At 48.5% G+C, this 19041-nt stretch overlaps 7 protein-coding genes across 7 annotated transcripts; 4 read left to right on the forward strand and 3 right to left on the reverse strand.

The window, feature by feature from the left end:
* Positions 1-29: 29 nt before the first annotated feature.
* J7337_013094 (uncharacterized protein) lies at positions 30-831 on the forward strand (the record flags this gene model as incomplete). Its single annotated transcript, XM_044830590.1, has 3 exons — positions 30-83; positions 144-185; positions 304-831. The coding sequence occupies 3 exons, from the start codon at positions 30-32 to the stop codon at positions 829-831; spliced, it is 624 nt and encodes a 207-aa protein (XP_044673865.1).
* A 644-nt stretch (positions 832-1475) lies between these two features.
* On the forward strand, positions 1476-3289 carry J7337_013095 (uncharacterized protein; the record flags this gene model as incomplete). Its single annotated transcript, XM_044830591.1, has 4 exons — positions 1476-1691; positions 1743-1773; positions 1824-2514; positions 2563-3289. 4 exons carry the CDS (start codon positions 1476-1478, stop codon positions 3287-3289), a joined length of 1665 nt encoding a protein of 554 aa, XP_044673866.1.
* Positions 3290-5092: 1803 nt separating this feature from the next.
* On the reverse strand, positions 5093-5936 carry J7337_013096 (uncharacterized protein; the record flags this gene model as incomplete). Its single annotated transcript, XM_044830592.1, has 3 exons — positions 5093-5215; positions 5272-5478; positions 5532-5936. The coding sequence occupies 3 exons, from the start codon at positions 5934-5936 to the stop codon at positions 5093-5095; spliced, it is 735 nt and encodes a 244-aa protein (XP_044673867.1).
* Positions 5937-6682: 746 nt separating this feature from the next.
* Positions 6683-7474, forward strand: J7337_013097 (uncharacterized protein; the record flags this gene model as incomplete). Its single annotated transcript, XM_044830593.1, has 1 exon — positions 6683-7474. The coding sequence occupies one exon, from the start codon at positions 6683-6685 to the stop codon at positions 7472-7474; it is 792 nt and encodes a 263-aa protein (XP_044673868.1).
* A 259-nt stretch (positions 7475-7733) lies between these two features.
* On the reverse strand, positions 7734-9077 carry J7337_013098 (uncharacterized protein; the record flags this gene model as incomplete). Its single annotated transcript, XM_044830594.1, has 1 exon — positions 7734-9077. One exon carries the CDS (start codon positions 9075-9077, stop codon positions 7734-7736), a length of 1344 nt encoding a protein of 447 aa, XP_044673869.1.
* A 2521-nt stretch (positions 9078-11598) lies between these two features.
* On the forward strand, positions 11599-12732 carry J7337_013099 (uncharacterized protein; the record flags this gene model as incomplete). Its single annotated transcript, XM_044830595.1, has 4 exons — positions 11599-12103; positions 12165-12202; positions 12264-12477; positions 12545-12732. 4 exons carry the CDS (start codon positions 11599-11601, stop codon positions 12730-12732), a joined length of 945 nt encoding a protein of 314 aa, XP_044673870.1.
* A 392-nt stretch (positions 12733-13124) lies between these two features.
* J7337_013100 (uncharacterized protein) lies at positions 13125-15060 on the reverse strand (the record flags this gene model as incomplete). Its single annotated transcript, XM_044830596.1, has 5 exons — positions 13125-13765; positions 13811-14170; positions 14247-14513; positions 14708-14858; positions 15040-15060. 5 exons carry the CDS (start codon positions 15058-15060, stop codon positions 13125-13127), a joined length of 1440 nt encoding a protein of 479 aa, XP_044673871.1.
* Between the last annotated feature and the right edge of the window lie 3981 nt (positions 15061-19041).

Below are 19041 nucleotides of genomic sequence, written 5' to 3' on the forward strand. Positions count from 1 at the left end.
CTCCACATCAATCTGCAATAGACGACACCATGACTGTACCGACGGATTTGGCTCTGCCAAACTTCGATGCTGTGTTTATGCAAGTTCGTCTTTATGACTACTCTATTTCACGCAGAGAATAAGCATATACTGATGAGATATAGAACAACCAAGAGAGCGATTCTCAAGACCCAATTCAAGCCTTGGTAAGAAACTTAGGTTGGATCGACAATCTCTGCCCAGTTCTCCAGGCATCAATCTGAGCTATTATTGACTCTTGCATAAACCTCAAAATCTAACTAATTATCATTCAAATGAGTACAGCAAGGCGTCCCATATGCCATCCGCAAAGTCATAAGCATAGCCAAGATCAAGATTCACATCATCGTGGAACCCGTTGATCCAAGCAATGCATCCTCACCCTACCACTTCAAACTCACATCCTCTGTCATGGGCCTCGGAATCATCGGCGCTGCACCTCTACGAGCCGTTGGCTTCCAAACTGACAACACCGACGTTCGCGTCATGGATGGTGTCGAGCAGGAAAAAGACGAGCCCATGATTGGCAAGACAAAGAGTCGCATTTGGATGTGCACCCTTGAGGAATTGATGAAGGAGCCCAACAATATTGGAGAGGTCACTGAGTTTCTTAAGCAAGGCTGGGAGGGTTATGATGAGAAGACAGCAAAGGTTGTTCGGATTAGCATCAAGAGTGCCGGGCCTGGTGGCGCTGAGCCGTGGCAGAATGAGCAGGTTTGGGGGGTTCAGAAGGGGAGATGGACGGCGCGCGTTGCGTTTCGGAAGGGGAGTGTTAGTGAGACTGCGCGTATTCTGTACGATTATGTCGCTTGAAATCGAAGAAGACAATGTCATCAACCTGTAAATATCCCTCACGAGGTACGCTCAATGGTGGTCTCACTGAATTTGAACTGAATGACTGCCCTCTAGGCCCTGTGCAGTGTTCTCCAGCGTATATCATAGTGGTCTGATACGCTGAAGTTACCATGGCATGGGGCAACAGCGCTATGGTAGAAGCGACTCAGTGGCTCATTCACTGACTGTGGACAATACCTGCTGTAAATGCAGCCGATCTAACGTCTTCCCGACATGCAGACGGCGACTTCGGCGGGACGACAGGAGTAGGATTGCGGGATTACGGGATTTTGAGGCCAATCTGCAGGATCATTGGGATTGGCGGATTATGTGCTCCCCAACAGAATAGCGGCCAAATCGATGTCCGATCCCCGAAATGACCTGAGAAGAGCGACTTCCAGGCGCACGGTGACGCAGCCAAGCCATTTCTTGTGCCCTATAGCGCCATTCTCGGTGGTTTCTCACTGAGAGTTGCTCCCTGTGCGGACGAACTGGCAAATTCGCATCCCGAAGTGCTGTTGTATATATAGAATATTGTAATGTTGTATGCCAGCCTAAAGAACCCCCCCTTGGTCGTATTGATCAATTTCTTCTTGCAAGCGATACTCCAGGCCAACTGCACAATGATGAACCTTGGCTCTGATGGCTTGCGAAAGAGGGTCGCGATCGTGGGTGCTGGTCCATTGGGTTTGATCGCGACTAAGAACTTTGTTGAAGAGGGCTTTGAAGTTACCACTTTTGAGCGGAATGAGTATGTTGGCGGTTTGTGGCATATCACGTCTGATACTACACAGACTTGTGTATTACCTGGGACAATTACCAACACATCAAAGCTCACGGTACATTCCTCCCCGCAATTGACTCTTAGAGGTACTGACTGACAGTTACAGGGCGTCATGACCGACTTCCCCATGCCAGAATGTAAGTCACTCTTATCACTCACTTGCGGCTCCATTGCTGACATTTTACAGCATATCCCATGTATCCAACCGGCGAGCAGATTGAAGGGTACTTCCAATCATACGCCAAAGAGTTCAAGCTCATCCATCACATCAAATTCGGCACAAAAGTCGTCGGTGTTTCGCGCGATGAAACCTCCAAGATGTGGCGCATTTCATATCGCTCCAGCAGCAAACCCGATGCTGGCATCCAAGAAGACACATTTGAACGATTGATCCTCGCCACGGGATCATTCAGCAAGCCATCGATTCCCCACGTCAAAGGCATTGAGGGTTTCAAGGGTGAAGTACTCCATTCCCAAGCCTTCAAGAACCCGGCCAAGTACAAGGGGAAGAATGTTCTCGTCGTTGGTCTTGGAAGCACAGCTGCAGATTCCATTTCTGGCTTTCACAGAGTGGGCGCGAATAAACTCATCGTGTCGCATCGACAAAAGGTTCTCATTTTACCTCGCATCACCAAGGACAACAAGGTCTTGGAGTTTACGCTCTCATTTCGCTTGCTTCAATTGATCTTCTTTCTTCAAGAAGTGAATGCGTGGCTCATGTCCATCATCTTCTTCAGCGAGTTGAAGAAGATTCAACAAGACAACTTTCCAGGCCTGTCGTCGCATCCCGCTTTTACAGATGGGCGCAAGATGCCTGGGCCGAAACACATGATACCGACTGTCAGCGATGACTTGGCTGGTTATTTCTTGAGCGGAAGGTTCGTCACCAGCATTTATCATCTTACTTTCACACTGACGTAAAGCAGACTACGAAGTGCTCCGGGCATTGCAGAGATCAATGGCCCCAAGTCGGTCAAGTTCGTTGACGGCAGTGAAGCCACCGACATTGATCTGATACTCTTTTGCACTGGGCTATCGCCTGACTTGGCTTCATTCATCCCCAAAGACTACGACCCCTACAACGTAGATCTATCGCCCAGCTCATTTGCCAAGCTTCAGCCTCACTACACAGCTGACAGACGTGTCGCTCGCCTATACCGAGGCTTCATGTCAATCCAGTGTCCTCACCAGTTAGCTTTCCTGGGAACAACACTGGCGAAGCGACCAGCCTGGCAGCTCTACGACTTGATGACCATGGCACTAGCTCAGCTCTGGGGAGATAAGTATCCAATGCCCTCTCCCGCAGAGATGAACAAAGACGCCGACGCCTTTATTGACAATATCGTCAAGTTGAGCAAGGGCGGTGATGTCAAGTTCACTGGTGTCATTGGCCACAGGGAATTTGACAAGTGGTTGAATGATGTCGCAGGGACAGGTCTTTATGATCATTTGGGAAATTGGACTAACGCGAGGTGCTGGAAGCTTTGGTGGAAGGATAGAGAATTGTATAATAAGCTGATGACTGGGATTCTGTCAGCTCATGTTTTGAGATTGTTTGACACTGGGCGGGGGAGGAAACCGTGGGCTGGTGCGAGGCAGGCTATCATGGAGGCGAATGATGCTGCCGACAACTTTGGTAAGAACAAGGCTTGATATGTACAGGGCATGACTTGTTTGGAGAAGAGTGCTGGTTGCAACTGAGAGTACTGTGATTGAGAGAGAAGGGGTTATCGTTGTGCTGATTAGAGCCATGACATACCTAGCATTAACCTTGTACAACTGTCGGTGGAGCGTGCTCGATACAGATATCTTCACACCACTTACTCTGTATCACTGACCGCCTTAATCACCCCATAGTTAGCTCTCAGGGTGTATCTTTCACTCTTCAAGGATCTCGGCAATCAACTCGGGACCTAGGCAGCTAGGGTCTCTCTTCCAGGTAGTTTAAACTTCAACGCTAACGATTCAAGACCCTGGATTCAAGGGTCCAACCTATGAGATCTACTCCGTAGCGAGGCCACGCACTCCATATCCTTAGCGAGTGCCGCGGCTTCCGACTCTGGAATGCCAATCTCCCGTGGATAAAACGGCCTCGCACCCCACTATCGCCAAGAGACTTAGTGAAAGCGACGACTCCATGTCGAAGGATACAGAGAGGCTTGCGACGACGATGCAACGGTCGACGGACATCCAGCGAAAGTCCGCTGAGTCGGGGTTCTGGCGACTCATGGATGTGCATGATGGTGGACCAATGAAGATTTATAATGTTGACATGGGTATGAAAGGATGAAGGCATATCGATATTGGGACCATCCATCTTCGAAGTGAACTAGGCTTATCACCTTGCCCTTGAGACTGGCCCACAGGCTTGTCGATATAGGCATCGTACTCGCTTTCAATAGGGTTCTTGGCAGTCCCGAAGTGTTACATACCAGCCTTGACACCACGATCATGATAGGTAATACGGACTGGGATAAGAGCACACCGACTAAGCAGCATGACGAAGCCTTGCCACATTCCGAAAAGGCCCCAGCCTTCTGGTATCAGAATAGGGTGAAGTTGGCAAGCGGCAGAGATGAAACGAGGGGGTGTCGGATGGGGATGATGGAGTAAACTTCCGAGTAAGTGTTGAAAGGGGAGACGATGGAATCGGAAAGAAAGAGTACAACCTCGCACAAAACATACTACAGTCCAAGTTCACCCAAAGAAGCTATTAGCGGCATTATTTACGGAGTACATGGAGGGCATCTACCTGGGTCTTGAGGGATGTGGAGGACAAGTGACATTATCATCAGGGCTGGATGTGAATGGTGGCTCCCTAGAATGATTCGGTGCTAGGGGATCTCATATCGAATAAGCGGAAATGACGTGCCCCTGCTGTTGATAATACAATAGATCTGACGCTACCAACTTAGAAGAGGTAAACACATCTATTTTCTTAAAAGAAAAAAAAAGATTCATTACAGAAAGCCAGCTTGATTTAGGCCTACAGTCCTTTAAACTTTAACAAGCCTATCTTAAATCTTCAGGAGCTTATAGTAAGCCTTATGATAACTTTAGGATATCTTAGGATAGATTTAGGTACTGAGTATAGCCTACGTAAGGAAGGAGAAGACTCTCCATAGCCATGAGTAAGGTACTGGCGAAATCAACAGGCAGCTCAGCTTACCTAACCCCCCTTTCAAGCAACCCCAACAGTAGATAACTGTTGGTTTAAAGAGTAGAACACCAAATGACATGTACTCAAGGAAGCTTAATGATGACAGAAACAACTGATGTAGAATATAAGGAACTTTTAATGGTGTTTATATTATAGTCCCATGACGCTTCCATGCCTACCAACATCCCACCCACGGCTGATGTACTACTCAATATTACCGAGGCGTCACGTACCAGACTCAACGCCGCGCGTAAACATATCATAGCTACTATTCCTGAGAACAGCCGACTATAGAACTAACCCAAGTTAGCTCTGTTATACTTTCCCAGGATGTTGATCCCTCGTAATGCAATAATGAACAGAACCAAGCTAATAATCTCCAATACTATAACAACAAGGCCGGCAATAAAGGTATAAGACTATAAGGCAATAATTAACATACGTGAAGTATGGACTGATTCGATGCTTAACTTACCAGCTCCGTACATAGGCCAGCCCAGGGAATATAGCTCTGTCGTGAGCTGTTCCGGCATGACCAAGACCAGAGGTCCCAGTGGTTATTTTGAAGGACTTCCTTATCGACGATGAAGTAAACAGTTGCGGCGATCCAACCTGCGATGACAACACCAGAGCTTGCGAGGAGGGTGCTGGTATGGATCAAACCGTCGCGCATAGAGCGAAACTATCTTCTTGTTAGACCAGCTTCGAGCAAGTATCACTTAACCAAGAACTTACAAAGCTGAGACGCGTCGCTAAAGCCACAATCTGAATAAAGGATGCAAAGGCCGCGATAGCTAGCATCAACCACGTCGAGAGCATCTTGATCGAAGCCCAACGGGTTCTAACCCAGCCATCCTCATTCCTATCCACAGAGTTATGCGTTGTCTTCCAGACCGTAACTCCATGGATGAGCAGGCTCAGAATGCTGAGATCAATCAGAAGAATGAGAACACGCAGGGCCAGCCTGGTGGTGTCATAGATACTCGCGCCCTTGGTCTGCGGCGCACGGCGCTGCTTCAGAAGTCTCTGTGTATCAGAAACAGGACGAGGACTCTTTTCAACATATTCATTGTCGAATTCATCGTGAGGGTCGAGCCGGTTAGAGTAAGACTCATAACCAGAAGGTGCACTGAGATCCATGATGAATAGTGTCAACGACGTAAGCGTGGTTTAGTTTCTTCAAATAGATACTTGCACGGGGCCTCAATCCTCTTATATCGTGAACTAAGCGGGCTTCATGAGTAAAAGAACTTTTGCAAAAATGTCATGCAATGTAATCCTGTCAGCCCTCGCCGACACCGCCTCCTCGAACAGCCAATCATTTAATACTAATTTCGTCCGTAGTAAGCTGACTGTGAGCCCTAACAACAACCATAATCCTTATATCTAAGCATAAGGAATTAAATGCTGGCCTGTTCTAGCCTCTTGGGGCTAGTAAATTAGCCCTGATTATTCAACATGTCTCTTAGCGAGTTGCCAGCTATTTTAAAATGCCTTAGCTCCATATGAAGCATTCCTTTCGGCGGAGGCTGAGTGATCGGTCAGCAGAAATGGAGATGCTTGATTGGCTGGGGTGCGAAAATGCTTATAATTAAGTGCGGCTGTGTCTAGCCTTATGGTCGGCGACCAGATGACATTTTGAACTAATGCATTACTGCTTACAGCTGTCAAGTGATTGTCCGAAATACGCGTACTAACGCGGAAGGAATCTCGGATCCTCGTTAGATGAGGAAAGATAGATATAAGGACGAGTATAGCACTGCGAAAAGAAAATATCATCACCAACAACTTCAGCAACTCAGTCTCAACAGCATCAGAAACATCTCCAGCTGAATATTTTGATTTTACTCCTCTGAATCTCTAAATCACATCGTATATCCATTAAAATGCAATTCTTATCTATCCTTCTTCTCGCTGGCTCTGCCCTCGCCGCTCCTCGGGCTGCCCAGTCATCTTCTATTCATACTCGAGGTGACAGCATCGATGACATGCTCCCTCCCATCGTACCCATCAACACACGCAGTGGAGACCGAGACCTCATCTCCAAGATCATCACTGCCCCAACCCAAGCCGAGCGCGTCAAGCTCCTCAACCAACCTGGCGATTTCGTCTTTGACTTCAAGGCCGCCACCGGAGCCGGAGAAGCTACTGGCAAAGGCGGCAGGTCCGTGTCAGCTACGGCCCTCACCATGCCCGCTCTGATCGGAAACGGCGCCTCCATGACAGTCGCCTTCCTCGGACCCTGTGGCATGAACACAGCTCACGTCCACAACCGAGCAACAGAGCTCAACATCATCGTTAAAGGCCGTCTCGTCACAAACTTCGTAGTCGAGAACGGTGCCAAGCCTATCGCCAACACGATGGATACATTCCAGATGTCCGTGTTTCCCCAGGGCGCTATTCATCAAGAATTCAACCCTGATTGCGAAGATGCTGTGTTTGTCGCTGCTTTCGACAACGCTGATCCTGGTGTGAACCAGGTTGCTCAGAACTTCTTTGCTCTTAACGGGGATGTTGTGCAGGCTACTCTCGGTGGTGTGCAGACTATTGATGGAAAGGATATTGAGTCTTTCCGTGCTCATATTCCTGCGAACATTGCTCTTGGTATTGATGCTTGCCTCAACAAGTGCGGTATCAAGAGGAACGCTAAGCGAGATCTTAGCGAGCTTCTGAACTAGGTTGGGGATTGACGTGGTTTGCTTCTCGTTATGATTTCACTGGTAGATATATTGTTCATGCATTGGTAGATATAGAGTTTCATGTACATAGTCGACTTTTTATTTAATGCGCAAATTGAGATTCAAGCATTATTACTTACCCTCACGCTCCTGACTTTGAAGCTCTAGAGAAGTGATGTTTTTTTTGTTTAAAGTATAACAAGCTTGGCTGCGATAGATATTTTTCAGCAGGTGCATATGGATGTCTCTAAATACTCTATCACAGCTGCTTTCCAGCCAACTCAAATAAAACCTTGGCTTTTTCCGAGATATCATACATATCCATCTCAACATCAACAAGGGTCAGACCCTTGCCCTTGATGAAACCCTCAGAGTTAAGAATCTCATCCAATTCTTCCATATTCCTCACTTTACAAGATTGAATAGGATAATTCGCTGGCGCGTCCCCAAATAACAGCGGGGCAGCACTATAGTTCCACGACGCCACATCGTTATACGCTTCATTCATTCCATGGATATACCTCTCATACGTGTAGCCGCTGTTGTTGATAATAAATATAATCACGTTAGCACGCTGGTGAATAATAGTGCTGAGTTCTTGAGCCGTCATCTGGAAGCTCCCATCACCGTCAAGAAGAATCGTGCGACCTCTTGACTTCATGACTGCCTTTGCTTGCGAGACTCCAAGAGCGGCCGGGAGCATGTGACCGATTGAGAACCACATTCCTGATGCGATCAGCTGAGAAGATGGCGGGAGGACCAAGTCGCGGCCTCCTATGATTGGTGTCGCGTTGCCGAGGATGACTGTGTCGTTGGGCTGTAGGTGTTTGTTCAGGTGGATATAGAACTCATCTTGGATGATATAAGCCTTCGGATACACCTCGAACTGCGGTTGGTTTCGAAAGTCTCCCCATGAGGATGTATCTTGGAGTGGCAGCCGGGTATTGTCAAGCTCCTGAAACATCTTCTTGAGAACATGTTGGACGTTGACTGGCTCATCCTCGATATGGTTCCTCCCAATGAGAGTCATGACGTTTCGTTCTGGTAACACCTCCCAACCCAGGGTTTGCGTATCAGAGAATTGGCATCCAAAGGCCAATATAAGGTCCGCTGACTTGACTTCTGACGTCAGGTCAACCGTTCCGATAGAGCCTGAGTAAACGCCGAAGTAGTTGGGCAGCGAACTGTCCACCATGCTGGCTCCTGATGGCAAAGACATTGTAGGAATGCCTGACTTTTGAACGAATTCGTTGATTTGTTGCCTGACGGTTTCTGCACCTTCAGCTCGATCAACTAGAATAAGAGGTCGCTTCGCTGAATAGAGCTTCTGCAGGAGACTCTGTGCCATTTTGCCAGCGTCAAGGTTTCGAACCGTGTTGGGGTTCGGATCTATCGGATCATCCAGCTTGTCTGACAATATTTCCGTCTCTACAACATCTGAGGGCATCTCTATGTAGACCGGCCGGCTATGATGTAGCGCCTGGGACAGAACCCTGTCAATCTGAGCCGGCACCTCCTCCGCCGTCGTCTCAGCAAGATCAAGCTGCGCAACAGTAAACTTCTCCGCAATCTCGCGATAGACCCCAATTCTGGAGTCCGCCATCGTATGATGAATGTGCAAATGTGGTTTGTTCCCGCCCACAGACGAACAAGAAACTTGTCTTGCGCGTCGCGAGGGCGTTCCGACGATGTGAACAACTGGCAAGTACTCGGCATAACTTCCAGCGACCGCATTAGCCGCACTTAGCTCTCCAACGCCATAGGTCGTTATCAATGCTCCAATTCCAGATCCTTTGCGATGACGTTGGGCTCGAGCATACCCATCTGCTGCGTATCCGGCGTTCAACTCATTGCAGCATCCGACAAACTTGAGCCCTGAACGCGGTAGATGGTCGAGAGCTCGGAGGGTGAAGTCGCCTGGAACGCCATATACGCGTCTCGTACCTGCTTGTCTGAGGCGTGTGAAGAGATAAGATGCTAGAGGGATCTTTCTGTTTATCATGATGCTTATATGCTGTGAGGAGACTGTTGAGTATTGACAGCGGCATAAAGTTGTCGGTGAATCATTTTACCGGCAGCGGGGTTGGCGATTTCATTCGCGGTTTCGCTTGGCTGGTCAGCCCTATTTTCTGACATGACTACTGTCAATCGCACAGATGGTATATTACTTCTCATGCTACGGCTTGCGTGTCACGCATTACTATCTCAGTGATTCACCAAGATATGTTGTTTGTAGTTAACTCATGGAATTCAGCCTGACAGGCGGGTTGCTCAAGTTGGGATCCGCTCTATGTTGGGCTAGCCCAATTCTCACAGCCCTTACCCAGTGGCTGGCTTGGATCTCGCGACTCTATGAATATATTTTTAGCACCAGCCAATAGACAGCATTGGAGAGAGGTCCACCAACGACAACGAATTAGGAGTATCATAACGAGGTTTAGGGTAATTGCAGTTCCTAGATGATGTTGCTGCACAACTCATCACCATTAAACGTTATCTATTCTCTACTAGTAGATATGTTGTATTCTTTCTCTTATTAACTCACCTACTGCAGATTTTTATCTAAATTTGTCTGGTAATCGCTAAAGTCAACCCTTGGATTTAAACGTGGTAAAACCGTTCTGCCTTCATACGATTGGTTGAATCGTATTTGGAGTGTGCACTTTGGCTTTCGCTTGACTCAAGCTTTCCGGAATCATTTCCGACCTCTCATAATTCCGAGTCGTTGTATCATTAATCACCCTCGACTTGATCCTTCAATTCGATCTTAACACCCTGGCCAATTGTTGGTTTAGTGTTCATGCATAGCCCAAGGATCATTCATTGCCCTGTCATTAGGGAACAAGAAAATGTAAGGACCTTGATAGGGGGTGTCAAAATAAGCTTGGCAAAAGATCGTCTAAACTTAGGCCAAGCTACTCAAGTCTTTTTGTCATTTTGGATCAAGGTCCTGAGTTTTCTTTCCTCTCCTAGCCTGTTGACAACTCACGCGCTGCCCGCCACATAATTGGTTCATTCGCGACATTAAGCAACAGGCACCAGTATTCCAAGTGCAAGTCTCATCCTTGGTCCATAACCATGTCGACACGATCTGTATCACCTTCTCTTTCGGCTTAGCCCCAAATCACCCCCAGTCCCGCCAAGTATTTCCGGGATATTAAGGTTCAACCCACCCACGGAAGAGAACGTTAGGACGGACATTCGGCTCCGAAGAGGTTTGATGCGCTGTACTCCGTGCATAAACGATTATCCACTGACAGCTCCACTACCACGGCGCCGTTGGAGCCGATTTGCGGCCCGCGGGAGTCGGTGGGAATACTATCAGATAAGGGAAATAACCCCAGCGTTGCATCAAAACGTCAGCTGTCACGCGTGGAAACTTTAATAGATGAGTTCACAACCTATATCGATTCCTTGCATAGCAACGCAAGTCATGCACCGTCGTATCGATACTACTATTTTGCACAATCTCTCCACGGACTCTCCGTACTCTTCGTCATCACTCATGGTCTCGCCTAGCACAACATCTCATGTGCTCGATTGCACTAAATATGCCGTGTAGCCGGCCCGTCCACCAAAGGATCGTGCACGGGTCACTCGGTGTACAGCACCCTCACAAGGCTGAGTGCCTGTGCCACGCCACCTTTTCCATTTATGGGCTCACTAACATGTGACGATCCAAGATCGCCCTCGACGTCATGGAGTGAATTTGCCTTGATCGGGAAGGACATGTCTAGGCAGCCGAATATCGTGAAACTGGAGGATCTAGCGCGGGACTATCAAAAGCCTGATCGGCAGTTGAGCTGCCAAGGCTGTTGTAGTTAGGCTGGACCATTTGGTGGCTTGTACATCTAGCTCCACTATCATCACGACGTTGATGATGGGATCGCTTTTATCGCTCAGCCTTGGTTATCTAAACGACGAAAAAGATTGCTGTAATGACGCTGATGTTGAGCATCAAGGAAATGAGAAAGAAATGTGCTGATCATGTTCAAAAACGGTGTCCAGCTCCGACGAAATCTGACTGTAGTTGAGTATATAAAGAAAGAGTTGTCTTCTGCCAATACAAATTTCATCAAGCTTCAAACTCTACTTCCTTCAGACTACCCTTGAACTTTATCACCATGCGTCCACTTCCCATTGCGTTGGCACTAGCAGCAACCGCTGTAAGTGCAGATGTACAGATCGTTTGGAAACACGCCAAAGCATCCACTCAAACCGCACTTAGCGTATACGACGGCTCAACCCTGCTGGCCCAAAGCTGCTCAAGTTTCATCTCTGACGCCCCCAGCAGCATTGACTTTACAGATGTCGATGAGAACGGCTTTGGGAACTTTACCGTCGGCGCTAAAAGGTACCTCGTCCACTCCAAGGCAAAGTACTCGGGAGGCCCTATCTGCACCAAGAAGTTTAGCGCTCAAGCAACCGTTGTTGAGTGTTCTGGACTTGACTGGAAGCCCAACAAGGCAAAGATCGAGGACAACTGCCATGACAAGGATGAGGCTAAGGGTGCTCTCCGGCTCTTGAGCTCCAAGGGTTCGGCATCGGGCTTTGCAAAGCGCGAGGCTAATCCTATCAACGATCCCCCGGCTTGCTCAGTCTTGACTAGGACGTCCCTAGTTGGCGATGGTAAGCTCTGCTTTCTAGATATGGTAAGCCGTGAGCTAGTTTACTAACCTGGATGGTTCAGGCAACCCCCACCAGAATTATTTCCACAAGCAGCTTTCGGTAAGCTAGGCCCACTGGAACCCCATATTCTGAACTATCACTGATGAGGCTCAACTTGCAGGAAGTTGTAAACTGTGGAACCGCACAGTCCTGCAGCGTTGGAAACTCCCAGTCCGTCTCGTATACCATCGGCTGGACCGCTACCCTCACCCCAGTGAGCTGGATCAGCGGTGGGTTCTCGGTCTCCGAGAGCTGGAACACTGGAAACACCTACACCTGCACCGGTAGCGCTGGCGAGGATGTTTGCGTCTGGTACAACACCGCCCACACTGCCTGTAAGTTATACAAGGGTTTTCGCATGCAAGGCCCCACAAAGAAGCACATCGACTAACTGACCAATAGATACCGTGCAGAACAAGGAGCGAGACTCTTGTGCCGTTGGTGGAGGCTGGGACTCGACTGGCGATCCGTTTGTCATGTACTCACCAAACGAGTCTAACCGAGGCGGCGGTTACTACTGCGTCATCGGGACATGCAGGGCCCAGGGCGACAACTACTGGGATTACAGCGGCCGCGCGGGTGGTCCTTAGATGGGATCCTTGCAATTCTGCTAGCTTAGAGCCCGAGAGCCCGATGATCCGGGTGAGCATTACCGCCAGTCATATCTGACGGAAATTTGCCCAATGAATTACGTTGATATCATCACATGGAATTATGGGAGTGAGGTGTCGGTGTAGGTAGGTTTGATAGTGCATATTGAGATCCCCCAAACTCTCCTTATTAGTGCGTGTAGCGGAGCCGCAGAGACTGGAACCTTGTTTATAGTTCTGATTCAATGACTTGCATTCCCAACTAAGATTCTCAACGGTCTTAGGGTTCTGACGGGACTATTAAGTGAACTAGCAAGGGACACAGATCATCGTGAGGCAGGGGTTCCGGCTGATGCGGAAAATTCATGTTTGATCTAGGTATCTCCATAACTTCAGAATGACCTCTCTCTAAACTCAACCATTGGTCCATTTCGTGCACATGTAATATGGTCATACAGCTGGAACTCTCCTGGCCTGTGTCTACCGTACTCGGCATTCTCGTTGCCGGCTCCAATGTCCTTCATGCTTTCAACCACGTTGAAGTCCATCTTCCAGCAGATGATAGCCATGGCAAGGCTAAGTTCAGCGTGAGCAAGTGCCCTTCCAAGACAGACACGAGGACCGATGGAGAAAGGAACATGAGCGTCCGGGTTGTGAGGACCAGCATTCTTTCCTTCTGACAGCCATCTCTCAGGAATAAACTCAAAAGGGCTATAGAAGTACTCCTGGTTGTGTTGGATACTGAAAAGTCCAGTTCCAACGTTGGTGCCTTCAGGAACGTAGTGACCGTCGACGATCATGCCGCCCTTGAGGACTTCACGGAACGGTGCTGCTGCAACTGGGGGCGTTAGACGTAAGCATTCCATGATACACGCGTAGAGGAAGCGACAAGAGTTGAGGGCTGGACCGAGACAGATCTCTTCTCGGGTTGAAAATTTGGAGCGGACTTCACGGGTCAAACGATCCTTCTTGTCGGGGTTTCTAGTAAGATAGAAGAACAGAGACGCCAAGAGGGTTGATGAAGTGTCAGAGCCTGATTATGTTAGTTGAGTGTAGATCTTGACAGGAGGGTACTCACCAGCTACGAGCATCAGAATGCTCTCAGCAACGATTTCATCTTGGGTCAGTTTGTTTCCTGTAGTTGGGTCTGCAGCATCCAGTAAGCCAGACAAGACATCATCTCCAGACCCACGCTGCACTCTCTCGGTGACCAAGTTGTGAGCAAATCGCAAAAAGTCCTTTCGTCCAGCCACGGAGTTGCGGAAGAGAACCTTGTCCATACGCCGCCACACAACATACGGCCACTGCACAATTACGCTAATACGCTCATTTGAACGAGCAAGCGCAGGCGGGATATGACGGTACCACGGACTTCGAATCAAGTCGAAGTTCTCACCAAAGACAATGGAGGTAACAAGGTCAAAGAAAAGATAATCGCCTGTGTAACACAACATGTGCTGTCAGCGGGGACCCAATAGTAAGTACAAGGGCGACCAATGGGGAGACGAGCTTACACATTTCTGACATGTTGAAGGGCTTCGACACGGTGTTTTCTTTGCCCGTGCTAGCGGGGGGACAGACGTATTGGCAGAAGCGATCAATCATGCCCGTGATCTTGGGCTCGAAGGATCGGATGGCTGAATCCGATAGCTTCTGGCTCAAGATCCGCTTTTTCCATGCATGCTCGTGCCGATCCATCAGGGTGAAGGTGCTAGGAGTTTTGTGGACCATGGCCAGATAAGCAAGGCTCTTGCGCACGTTCTTGTTATGTCCGTAGACATCTAATTATAGCAGTCAGATTATATAAACTTTGAGGGTCTAAGCGAAGGGGAATAACCTTTGTATGCCTGAGTCGTGTTCATGAGGAGGTAATTTGGCGAGTAGCGAACATATGGCCCTGGTGCGGAACGTAAGCATGTCTTTTTCCTTCTCACTGCAGACAAGGGGAGGCGAATGAAACGCTGGGTACACGAACCATATTTCTCGTGGCATTTCCACATATCAATATGTACATCCCCAATCCAGGCGTGGTAAGCTGCACGGAGTCCTGTAAACTTTCCCCAGAAGGGGCCGGGGTACTTGGCCAGAGGATGGAAGAAGGCGTAGTAGAAGACATAGCCAATTACCTATTGCGGGTTAGCCGCCGTTGCCAGTGGCTTGATCATTACTCACCGGAGATAATGCAGCCAGCAGCAGGATGATTAGCAAAGGCGGTGGTGTGATAGATCTCGAGATTCTGATTGCGTAGGGCAGCCAATGGGTTTTCATATGCGACATGGGCATGTCCCACGAAGGTAGGGAGACTACGCCTTGGAGGTCGCGAATCATAGCTGGCTTGGCTTAGTTGTGTTTTAGTTGGGATATGGCGGTCAATGGATGCCGATGGTCCGATGAATTGGGAATTATAATAGTGGTTGATGAAGAACATATTTTTGTAGCTGTCAAGTCTCTCATCTATCTTCTTGAATCTACCACGCAGACATGATTTGATGTGGAATTACCCTCAAATCGGACAAACAGTAGCTGTTCCAAATGCCAATTGCGTGGGATTCTTGGATTGCTGGAATACAGGATTGAGGATTGAAGGATTACGGGATTTTTCTTTAATTGTTGTGAATGCCGTGCATCCATCCATCTCTGAGCGATCATGTCCTATCGTGCCGTTCCGTGCCGTCCATGATAGTCTTTCCATTTCGCACTAGAGGTGAATAAACTCGCGATGAAACCTATTGGCGGAAGTTCTGATGCAACAGTCCTGAGTCATTAGTCCCCTTGCAGTATAGACTCGGGACTCGCCGCAGTGGGATAATCGTGGGGTGGGTGAATACAGCAGCTAGAGTAGCCCTTTGTGATGAGACATGCTGCCCTGGGACTGGGGGGCTGCGTGTGGTGAGCACAAAGCCAATCAAGGTGCCACGCGATATCCGGATACCACTCCGTTGTTTCACCAGGTGTGACATCCATAAGCGTACGTGCGTGCATTCTGGTTGGTATGGGGGGCATGATGACCGCAGCGCCGGTAGGAGTTAAGCTCTGGGGGGACGGGCTGGGGCTCAGCTCCTACCAAGAGCCTATCTCCAAAAGAGGGAGGCAGTAAGCCTTTTTAAGCAGTGCGTATATGCATGTTTCAGTTTTTTTTCTTGTTTGCTGACCGGAAAAAACAAAAAGTCGCCTCAACATCTTGTCATACACCAGCGCGATTCTGGAACAGAGGCTCTTCTCTCTGCCAAGTAAATGCTCACTAAGTGTAAGAGCCGCGTAACCTTATTGGCCATATAATCCCCGGCTCTGCTCCGCCTGTCTGACTCGTTCCCACTGTTTGGAGCTCCACTGGGTGTGGTTTGTGCACGAATTGCCGGGAAGAGTCCAGATGACGCGCAACTTTAACCCAGGTCGGGGAAGACAAGGGGGAGCCATGTCTGTTTGCCCACAAGAGGCAGGTTGTATCTCACTTATTAACCGCTGAACTTTGTTGTGCATGATGGCAAGACACAAGAGAGACGCATATGTATGCCCTTGCCCTGCAAGAATCCTATTGAGGCCCGGGGTTCGAGCTAATAGGACATCTGCATCTCACCCCATGCATGATGAGAGAGTCCTGGAGAGGACAATGTATGTATCGTTTTCGACGGGGGCCAAGGTTTCGCCAACTCAAACTTTACTTTGATCGATACAACGCTCAGTACGTGCCGAAGGGGTTGTACACTGCGTCTTTGACAGGAGAGACATTCTGCAAGTACCCATTCTGCAGAATAATCAATGAATCTGACACCTACCGGATGGAGCCCGGCTTGGCGATCAGGCCCTTTCGAGAAACAATGTGACGGCCGAGTATGTAGATGCTTGACGTAGGCAGCTAATCAATCAAGTACCCCCGATCTTTGTACACGCTGTTACACATCATACGATGAGCCCGTTATAAACAGAGTTCGCGCAAAGGTCCAAAGCACTAGACCAAAGATTAATGTGTTGCTTCTTTTCGTGATATTCTGTTTATACATACATACATTCATTGTGCAGTGCATTGCTCAGCCACCAAAAGCCAAACAAACAAAAATGTTTCCTCCATCAAAGAACGGCGGAGACAGGCCAGTTTTTGCTGACTGGATGGCGGGTGTCCAGTCCCTTCTCCCCGCGGTGGACTTTGATCACCCCAATGACAGTGCTGAACCTAATCGTCACCCGGATATTAGTGGTGCGTACCAGAACAGATCCGTCTATAACCCCGCGGTCGCATATAGCTTCACCTCCGGAGCAGGTCAACTGATTTATCGTATTATTTTTAGCCATTGATTTTGCAGCCGACGACTTCAATTTCGCAACAGATCTGACAGATGATGTATTCTCAAACCGACTACCTCTATTATGCGACGATACATTTGACGATTTCTTCTCATTCGATCATCATGATGCCAAGTGAGCCAAGATGCACGATTCACGTAAGACACTCTCTGACCAACAGCATCTTATCGTACAGTGGCAGTGACAATTCCTACCCCATCTCCCCATTGACAGAGATGGCCCAATCAGCCAACACGCGCGCCGACGACGATCAACGCAGCCGCAGCAGCCCCCGATCCAAGCGAGCCAACACCACCAACGCAATCACTCCTGCAGGAACACAGCAGCAGCAGCAGCGGGACACACAGGATCTCAGGTGCTGGGACCACGGGTGCAACGGGCAGTTGTTTACGACGCTGAGCAACCTGAAGCGGCACCAGAAGGAAAAATCCAGCCAGCGGCCCTCTTACCCGTGTAATATGTGCGGAGCCATCTTTAGTCGTACTACGGCGAGAAATCATCATATTCAGAATCAGAGCTGTAATAGGATCCGACGACATTCTAATGGGAGGGTGCGACCGAATAGAGCGTTGAGGTCGTTGACGCAATAAGGATATACTGTATGGGTAATGGGCTAGATCGATGATTTCTTTTTCAATATACGATGGTTTTATTTGAGGCTACCTATGCTGGATCTTGGTGATGCAAGTTGCGATTCATGACTCCGCACGAGATGTGACTCCGTCGCCCACTGAACGATGCAGCGAAGAATGAGTTGTGACAGACCCCGCAGAGTGATATGTAGACACTCTCGTGGCACTCATGCTTCTGTATCTGTACGATTCAAGGCCTTTTTGGAGTTCTGCGCCATGCCAAACGCATGTGATGCTGTCGGAACTTGGAAGTGGATATATTCTCGCAGCGCAGTATTGCATTTTCATCTGCGTTCCTTGCTCATACAAGGGGTTGCCATCGATTCTGTTTCTGTAGTTTAACTGCGAGGTCCGCGAACGCGCCTGGACCGTTGAGGATGTGGCTGTGAGCTTACTCCGGCAGCGAGAACCGAGGATTCAGTGATATCAGTTGCTACCCTTCGGTAGAAATTCCGTGTCACTAGATAGAGTATTTTCTTCTCCGCTCTAGTTTCGGCTCCATCTCAAGAGAACTCTCCGTCACCCGAAAGCACCTACAGTCATTTGGAGTTGCTCAACTGCGTGATGAAAATCATCGTTGAAGCAACTGTTCCAAAGGATCCAATTCCCTGTCGTATTTCCATCATCTCGAACTATAATCTTTCTCGGAAATAGCATACTTTCATAGTTTCGCCGCTGCGCAAGATTGACTTTCGTTAATTAATCCATTCGCATAAGTGAAGTCAAATTAATGACATGCATGGAATACGACAGAAAACAAAGTTAGATGCCCTGGAAGACTAAAAACGCCACGACTTGATCTTTATATTTGATCTGAGGGCGCTCAGCATTTAAATACTTGCGGGAAGCACTTTGATGGCGTGATAGAGTGAGGATAATACGTGCACGCCGTGATTACATGTGAAACTAGTCTGAGGGGCTTAGCTACGATGTCGAGCGAGATGATCAATCGTCGTAATTACAGGCTATGGCGAATCATGTCCTGCTGAAGAGGGGTAAATGGGGATGCTATTCCACTGTGAGGAGATTTCCTATGCTTGATCTCGCGCCGTTGGGGCATTTGAGTCTGCCGAGGGTCCGATGAGCATGACCGAGACTCCGTTGACAGTGAGATATCTGTCAAGACTCGCACACTTTCATCGTCAATATTCTACAGCATGAATAATTCAAAACCGTGATATTTCCCCCACTGAGTCTCTGTCCCAAAAGGGTTATCTTCCGGAGAGATAATCTCATGAACCTTCTTGGTCACTTCACAGCGGCAGTTGAGACATATTCCCTCACGCTTATCTCCGGGCCTTCACCCAAGTCTCAGATCATATTTGCATCTCGATTTGCTTATCGTCTCCCTTATCTCAATGAACTTAATCCCCCC

The sequence above is a fragment of the Fusarium musae genome, chromosome 11 (genome assembly GCF_019915245.1).
Source record: "Fusarium musae strain F31 chromosome 11, whole genome shotgun sequence".
NCBI classification, from domain to species: domain Eukaryota; kingdom Fungi; phylum Ascomycota; class Sordariomycetes; order Hypocreales; family Nectriaceae; genus Fusarium; species Fusarium musae.